Raw genomic sequence first — 8,586 nt, 5'->3', positions numbered from 1 at the left:
GTCCGAACCATGATTGATTTCTGGAAGGCTTTCTCCCATCTCACCACGACAAAGATATTTTGGCTTTGGCATTTACCTAACAAGTTGAGCTCAATTTCACCAACTTCATAGTCCTCTGATGGTGAATGTAGCCAACAACAGTCATGCTGATGCTCTACCATTCGAATAGCTCATCACAACCTCCTAGAGGGTCAGGAACCAACCTTGATGAGGAAGAAACTGTAAGCCTCACCAAGAAGATGACCATTGGGGAAGTAAAAGTTGGAAAGTTTGGAGCCATTGGGTCTATTGGGAAGTAGACCTCTAAAAGGGAAGGCTCGGGAGACGAACCAAACCCTAATCGACCTCAGGATGAGCAATTTGATTTTGTGAAGACAAGAAGAATGAAGCTTCCTCGAGCTCTGACCAACTTTAGAAGCTTGAGGATGATGTAGCCGAGATCAAGGGGACTTGTGGACATTTGATCTCTGTTATACTTATCACCTTCATCTCACCACGGGATAAGTCTCCACCTTCGGCCTAGTCCTTATTACCTTAGTTGACCTAGATTTGACCTTTGTATTTATTTTATATTTATGATTGAAGGTCAAGACTTTTTATAATTTTGTACACATTTTAATAATGAATGAAAGGCCTTGTACTATCTTTTTTGTGCATTACTAGTCTAACTTGCTTTTTTTTTTTACGTATGGCAAAAAGGGGTAGAAAATATGAGAGAACACTTGTATGCACAAATTCAGGAGGATAAATAGACTACGAAATAGAAATCCACAAGCTTATGGGAATTATTATTTTTAGTTTCTATAAGTTAGATTTTATCATCATAAGAAAGAGGCAAATGGTTGACATAGGTTGACTCTCAATCATATTTTGATGATAACAAAACTTAATTAAGCTAATGATTATAAAGTAAGTATTTAAGATATTATGCCTTCATGAGACACAATTTCAATGGTCTTTGCAAAGGAACCTTCAAACTCATCTCAAGATCTCAAGCTCAAAGAACATTCAAGTCATCTTTAAAAAGTACCTACAAGAAGTTTGAAGACTTGAAGACTAGAGTCAAGTCAAGTGTAAACATCTCAAAACTCCAACAACGTATGAGAACAATAAGCCAACCTTAAATCCAAAGGTACATAATAAGTTTTGATGATTTAGGATAAATGTTTTCAAAATCATGTTTAGCCAATGCATACTAATGGTCAAAATTTGTTATAATACCTTATGGTAAAATTTACCATGTTTATAAGCCATTTAGAATATTGATAATTGGTATGGTTGATCATACTACACGTCATGATCGATCATCCATAGCGCAATCTGACAAGCAATATAACATGATCGATCAACCTATCTGGCTTGGTCATGTTATGAATTAGACGCCCTAATTCAATACTAATGAGAGAAATAATGATCACAAAAGAAGAAATACTCAAGCATGAAAAATACAAGATTTATACAGGTTCGCCTCATGGTGAGACTACGTCATGTCTTCCATCGCTGCAATAATTCACTATGATGATAAAATAGTTTACAAGAGAAATCACACACAGTTAAGTGTTTTTCTCTAACCTCTCTCTTCAACAACTGATGATCCTCGATGATAACCCTAATAGCGGCGTGCCCAAATATAAAGAGAAAACTAGTGTAACCAAAATATAAGTATGAAATCTCTAAATTACCCTTAATGAAACAACAATCAATATATTGTGGACTCTACATAAGGCGTTAATTAGACTTGATAACTTAACAGATCGATCATCCAGTATCCTATGACAATAAGTTATAAAGTATGATTGATCATTCAGACAAGATTGATCAATCATTCTATGTCCAAGCATAATAAATTATAAACCTTGATTGAACATACCAACTAGTTTAATCAATTAAACAGAAGTATGTCATTGAGGGACATAAAGCATGATCTACCACACTTCATCTTTTGATCGATCATATTAACTTTTGTTCAATCAATGCTACAAAACATGTATGATCTATCGAGAAGGATTCATCAAGCAACCTAAATTTTGTGAAAGGCATGAAAACCTACTGATTGATGCCTTGATCAATCAACAAGCCTAAGGAATCATTACACACTACTGATTGATTATAACTTTTCAATTATCAATCAATATGTCTATCAACTTTTTTCAAATAGCTAAATAATGGCTAGTTTGGTTGGAAATCTTATAAATAGCTCACCAAACGTATCCTATGACATTGATTGAACATTTACTTGCAAACAAAATAGCATTCAATAGCCTCATACTTGAAATTCCTACTCAAACCTATTTTTGAAGGAAAAGAGCCCGATTTTTCAATCCCACTTCAAATCTCTCTAAATTTCCTTGTGTCCTAATTTACACAAGTTCCATCACATTCTATTTATGATCAAAAGGATTGGAGACTTGGATATCACTAGGAGAAGGCTGATTCTCCCAACTCAAAGGTGTAATTTTACCTCTTCTTATGTATGTTGCTTTGAATTTCTTTACAGGTTATTGAAAACCTCAAATCTAGAAAGAGAACGCCACTAGAGCTAGAATCTTGTTATATAAATCCTTGGAAGAGTTTATAATAATATAATTGGGTATTATACTTAGATTAAAGACAGCTTGAATCTCTTTGAAGTTGTAATTTTCAATTAATAGAGCAATTAGTAAATTTTTCCTTAGCTAGGGTTATTAGGCAGTGATTACCAATAAAGGAAATTGAGAAGAACAAATCCTTGTGTTCATTAGTGGTGTATGATTGGTTATTTCATAATTTCTATTAATCCTCATTTATCACAATACTTTTATTTTGTATATCTCAATTCACCCCCTTCTTAAGATGCCGCCTGGATCAACAAAGGAAAGGCACCCCATTTCTCCTTTGGGTTATTAAGCACTAGATACCAAAGACTCACCTCCTTGGATACCTTCTTCCCTAGGTTACTTAATCCACCCCTTCGATTGTTCTTAGTACTAATTGTAGTTACATAGTAACTAATTTATTGCAAATGCATCAAGATGCAACAAGTCTTTTATTTGTTTTCCCCTAAAGCTATGCTTTCTCTTGGACCTTGTGTTTTTCCACCTGAAGAAGGGAAAAAGAATTGGTGTACAATCAGTTATTAGAAGGCGTCATTTTCCAAAAAACCCACAACGAAGAAACATTGTTGCAATGTTCGAATGGTCGAGCCTATTCGAACAAAAGCAACTTGGAACATTGCAAGGGAAACTTATCTAACAACTCTGTTTTAGAACATTAGATATGGCTTTATAAGTCAACTTTACACCTCAAATCAAACTTATGATGTATGAAAATTGTTGAATGGGAGTGAGGGAAAGCATGAGGGTGCAAGATACATAGAAATTAGAGCATAAAGTAGTCAAGGCTATTGTAAGAACACATCTACATTGAGTAAAAAGAATTTAAATTTTAGCATCAAAATGAACAAACCTATTCCAAGTCATCGTCCTCTAGGTCTATTCCATACAAGACCTAACAAATTTCTCCCCTATCTCCAGTTCTCCATCAAACTCAAACATTAGCTAGAATCATGTATTTCACACAAAAGAGAGGTTAATTTTTAAAATTAAAGAATGTGAAATCAAGAGGTGATCAAGTTTATTGGCTCAAGGCCCAAATTACTTAATGAGGTGGTCAGTGACCTATGTGTTGTACCCACACAATATTATAATAATGTGACATCTCAACAAGGCATGGTCATATGCCCAACATTTCAAATGCAACCATCTAACATACAATGGTCAAAGTGAACTACCTAATTTTCACCATTATCCACTACAAGGAAAAAAAAAGATTTTCCCAATAAATTTTCTTGTCGGCTATACTTCTACCAGTAAATATAAAATTCACTAGTGGAAAATAAAAAGAAAAAATTTTGCTAGCGAATTCAAATTTCACTATCAGAGTTTTACTTCTAACAACAAAACTCGAATAAGCCTCTACCATGTCGATTCATCCTCTATGAGATTTCTTACCATAAATGTCATGTAAAATTCTTCCATATATACTCTTCAACATTTGTCTTGGCTTATTAGGATTTAATTCCAACTCTAGATATAATTTTTTTTAAAAAAATAAAAATAATATCAAATCACGCCAACTGTTAGGTGATATTTTGTAAATTTTTATCTATTATAAATATAAAAAATATATTAAATATCATTAAATATAAATCCAATGTCGTTAAAATACCATTTTGACTATACTACGTATATGACAATTAAACTAAATATATATATCACCGAGTTGAATCGAATTGACTCAGAAATTCGACTAGGCTGGTTGGGTCAGGTTGAGCGTTCAGATTTCCTTAACTCATTTAGTGACTCAGACTCGGTAACGAACCAGATGAACGATAGACAATTAAAACGGTAGTGGTATTTTTGTGAATTACGTAAAAATAAGGGGGTATGTTATTAAGTCACGAGCTGGACCTAATCCAGATTTTTCCTTAAACCGGCCGAAGCGAATTTATGTGACTTGTCCTGCTTCCTCATTACTTGCACCTGCCCGAAGGGCCTCACCAGCCGTTGGATATCTCTCGAACCGGACCGTCCAGAATTCCACGCGCTTCTCCTTTTTGAACCTTTGGATTCGGTTGTTCTTCATGGCTTCCAGACGTCCACGTTCGCCGTTTAGTTACCGTCGGATGCATTGTTAATCCAACGGATCTGAAATCATCTTAAACTTCTCGGTACTTGTGAGTTTGATAATAATCAACAGGAATTTCGTCTCTTCTCCGAGAGACACGCGGATTCTTCTCGCTTCACCGCCGCGCTAGGAGAGAAACAATGCAAGAACAAGCAACCAGCTCGCTTCTTTCCAGTAGCGAGAGGTCGTCCAGCTCGGCCCTTCAGATGGAAGTGAAAGAAGGTGGGGGGACTGTTGCATCTCGGTCGGTGACTCGTGTCAAATTTTGTCTCTTGTGGTTTGTTGGATGAATTATTTGTGAGTAATGTTTCAGGCTGAAAAATTAGTAGACAGGAATTTGTTCCTGGTAGTTTTTGGATCAGGCCAGGGGTATTCCGATCTGGTTTCATTTGTGTAGATTTGAATATTATTCTGCAACTTGTCCTGTACTTTCTACGGTCATCTGAGGGTGAAAATCGATTTCCTACTCTGTTCGCGAACGGTTCTTATCTTTGCAGGAGTTCACTTTATTGTTCTTCGATATCCGTTCTTCCTCTCTTTTTCTGTAATCTAGAAGATTTTTGTGTTTCGTTCGATCAAACCCTCAGTGCTTGACCTATGGTGTTGTGCTAAATGTGGCATATTATAACAAGAGGCAACTGTATCTGCAAGTCTCACTTGCGCTTATCTTTGCAGTATTTCACTTTGTTATTCTTCGATATCCTTTCTTCTTCTTCTTCTTCTTCTTCTTCTTCTTCTCTCTCTCTCTTTCTTTTAATCTAGAAGATTTTAGTGTTTCGTTTGATCAAACACTCGGTGCATCACCTCTGGAGTTGTGCGAAATGGAGCACATTATATCAAGAGGCAACTGTATCTACAATTCTCCCTTGCGAAAGCCTGAATTGCTTGCATTTGCCTTTTATTGGACTTGAAGGTATCGAGAGTGATGATGAGATCAGAAGAGTGCCGGAAATCGGCAGAGAGGCTGCAGGTCCATCGACTTCCTGTAGGGAGACCAGCTCCGTCGCCGGTGCGGATCGGGTTCAAGCCTCATCTGACGTAGTCCAGAGGAAGAGAGGAAGAAGTCCCGCGGACAAAGAAAATAAACGTTTGAAAAGGTATCTTCTCAGTATGGGCAAGGGCAGTTAGGTACTTTCGTCATGATTTGCTGATCGAGCCACTCCTCTTTGTCCTGTTAGGTTGCTAAGGAACAGAGTATCTGCTCAACAAGCAAGAGAAAGAAAGAAGGCGTATTTGAATGAGTTGGAGGTGAGGGTGAAGGACCTGGAGACTAAGAATTCGGAGCTTGAAGAGAGGCTTTCCACGTTGCAGAATGAGAACCAGATGCTAAGACTTGTACGCATTCCCCTTTTATTGTCTGCGCATTAAAGCTTCATCATCGTTTATGAAACGTGAAAGCTTCATGATTCTTGATAACATTTATATAGTTAGAGACTTACAATGGGTTGATTGCCTTGTTTATGTGTGTCGCTTTAACTGCTCCGGTCTATCCTGATCAGTTGTTGCTTTCTTTTCGAGTATTCTTTCAAGGTTAAAATTTGTCATTTCTGCTGGCTAGGACTTTCCGCTTCTGGAGGTTGTTGAAGGATTTGGATAATCACTATAAAAATCCATTTAGAAACGACTAGATGTACCCCTGCGTGAACCTGGAGGGTTCTTCCTCCTCTCCGGAAAGATTTTAGATGAGCCAAATTAGGAAGACATGATTGGTACTGGAAGCGTGTCTTCGTCCAAATCGTGAAGTTGGTTGGAGATGGAGAGTGGTGATTCAAAAGCATTATGTTGAGGACATAGAGTATGTAAATCTGCTTAATCAGCTAGCAAGGCTACTTATATTACTGCTGCAGACTGGCCAATACACTGACAAATTGCAATTTCACATAAGTAAATTTTGATTAGGACTGCTCTGAAGTCTAAATCCAATCAAATATTGGACAGCAGAATTAATATTGGGAACTCACCAAAAATCAGATGAAATTTGACAAAGAGAAAAGAATTTCAGGAAAATTGTATGTGGCTACTCTACTTTTGGGTTTTTTTTTTTTGAAATTTGTGTCCCCTCCATAAAGAAAATCTTTTCCTGGTCACCTCTGTAGAGTTTTATCCTTAAAAATGATGGCTTGTTCTGATTAGGTAATTGCTAGTGTTGCCATGGAAACATGTAATCTGCCTTGTTAGACCATTTACTAGCTGAATTTAGTTATGATCATACCATTACCATGGAACTGTGTTGCCATTATGGCCGGCCATTATCCATTTAGGGTGACTAGAAGCCTGTGCTTATACTCTAACAACATTCAGTGGTTGCTGCCTCCCTAAATAGAATGTATATTAATTGCTGTTGTTTCTGTATGGCATGTAATGGCATCATTGATCACAGACTTGGCATTCTTATAATTGCTGGTCGTACTGGTTTCTCTTCTTAGCTCTCCTTTATCTCTTTTGTTTTTCAGATATTGAAGAACACCACTGCAAGCAGGAGGGGTGGGAGTAGTAGTGCTAACGAGGGTTCTGTGTAACCACACTCATACAGAGGAAGGTAGACCTCCTATGCTGATCTCAGACTGATATTTCCTCTTTAAGATGTAAATTGTTATAGTTTATTTTACTTGGTATCCTGTTCAAAATGTAAAGGACGTTGATGACAAAACACAAAAGAACAAACAACGATACAGTAGAGAAGGATGTGGAGAAAGTGATGGATGATAGGGTGAGAAAGTTGCCCATCATCCACCAATTGCCTTCAGGCTTGAGGTGGATGTTGCTCATTTTTATATTGAATGAACCTAGAAGGAGAAACTGACCCTTGTATAGGTTCCCAAGTGATGTCTCTAAACTACCCATAATTTGTAAAATGTAAACAACCTGTTCATTAGTGGGTGTAACTAAATTTTTGAACTTCCCTAAAGCATAGAAATATGTTCTGGCAGGTTGAAAATTGAGTTAGAGAGGGTGAGACGTGTGAAAAAGATAATTCATAAGTTAGAAATTTCATTTATTACAGAAATCTTGTGTTAATTCAAAAACTTAAAAACACCAACTGATTACTCTATTGATATGCTTTCTTCGGTGAAATTACATTTAACAAAATAATTAATAATATTTCTGGGTGAAAGAAGTTTCGCCGAGGCTTGGAGGCCTTCTTCAGCGAAAACTGCCAAGACTTTTGACCAAGAAATTCGCAGGCCGTACCTCAGAGGGAAAGAGACAGATATCCGGCGTGGCCACAAGCCAGGTTGGGAACGGTTAGTGAAATTATCTTTACCCACAGGATTCTTGTGTTTTCATATCTAATTAAGATTGAAGGGACGCTCTTATTTCATTTCTTGATCAGCCCACCGACAAGTATGATCAGTTTTCTAGTTTCGCCATTAAAGTTTATTTATGAATCAATTGCATATTAAAATCTTTAACCGACAATTAAATTTATTGATAGATCGATTCATATTTGTTCCGGACTTGCATTGGTAAGCATACAGATGTACCTAGGGGTGGCTTCGAACTGAGTTGGTATGCCTGGATCTCAAACCGAGTTCGAGATCCAGATAAAACTCGTTTGTGTTAAAGAGTCGAACTCGACCAAGTCATAATTCGGTTCAAAAGCTCGTGAGTGTGGCTCGTTAACGAGCTCGAGAGTTAGGGACTCGGGAGTGGGGGGAAATCCTTCCTCCCCTCGTCATAGTCGAGCCCCTCTGTCTGTTGCTGTTGCCATCGATAGCTGTTCGTCGGCCGCCTTCGCTGCTTGGTTCCATTTTTTTCCTTCGATTTTTTCCTCCCTTCGTCTGCATTCGTCTCTATTTCTGTCGCCGTCATCATCCTCGATGACAGGTCCTGCGCCGCCAACCCCCCCCCCCCCCCAATGCGAAGACGATTTCACACGTGCAAGATCATAAGCAAGTTAAAAAAAAAACTCTTTCTGAA

General features: G+C 37.5%; 1 protein-coding gene across 4 annotated transcripts; it reads left to right on the top strand.

The window, feature by feature from the left end:
• Window positions 1-4,752: 4,752 nt before the first annotated feature.
• On the top strand, window positions 4,753-8,202 carry LOC137945513 (transcription factor HY5-like). 4 transcript variants are annotated; one of them, XM_068791441.1, is made up of 5 exons: window positions 4,753-4,887; window positions 5,579-5,762; window positions 5,844-6,000; window positions 7,119-7,204; window positions 7,851-8,202. In XM_068791441.1, the coding sequence occupies exons 1-4, from the start codon at window positions 4,806-4,808 to the stop codon at window positions 7,182-7,184; spliced, it is 489 nt and encodes a 162-aa protein (XP_068647542.1). In that variant the 5' UTR covers window positions 4,753-4,805; the 3' UTR covers window positions 7,185-7,204; window positions 7,851-8,202. The 4 variants fall into 4 exon arrangements, with proteins under 4 accessions (XP_068647542.1, XP_068647540.1, XP_068647541.1 ...); XM_068791439.1 differs by having other exon boundaries at window positions 7,782-7,857; XM_068791440.1 differs by lacking the exon at window positions 7,851-8,202 and adding an exon at window positions 7,300-7,766.
• Window positions 8,203-8,586: the final 384 nt, after the last annotated feature.

This window comes from Aristolochia californica, unplaced genomic scaffold, assembly GCF_029961685.1.
Source record: "Aristolochia californica isolate CCGP_79_NKW_82.1479 unplaced genomic scaffold, dmAriCali1.0.hap1 SCAF_12, whole genome shotgun sequence".
Lineage (NCBI taxonomy): Eukaryota > Viridiplantae > Streptophyta > Magnoliopsida > Piperales > Aristolochiaceae > Aristolochia > Aristolochia californica.
This window is presented reverse-complemented; position numbering and strand designations above follow the sequence as displayed.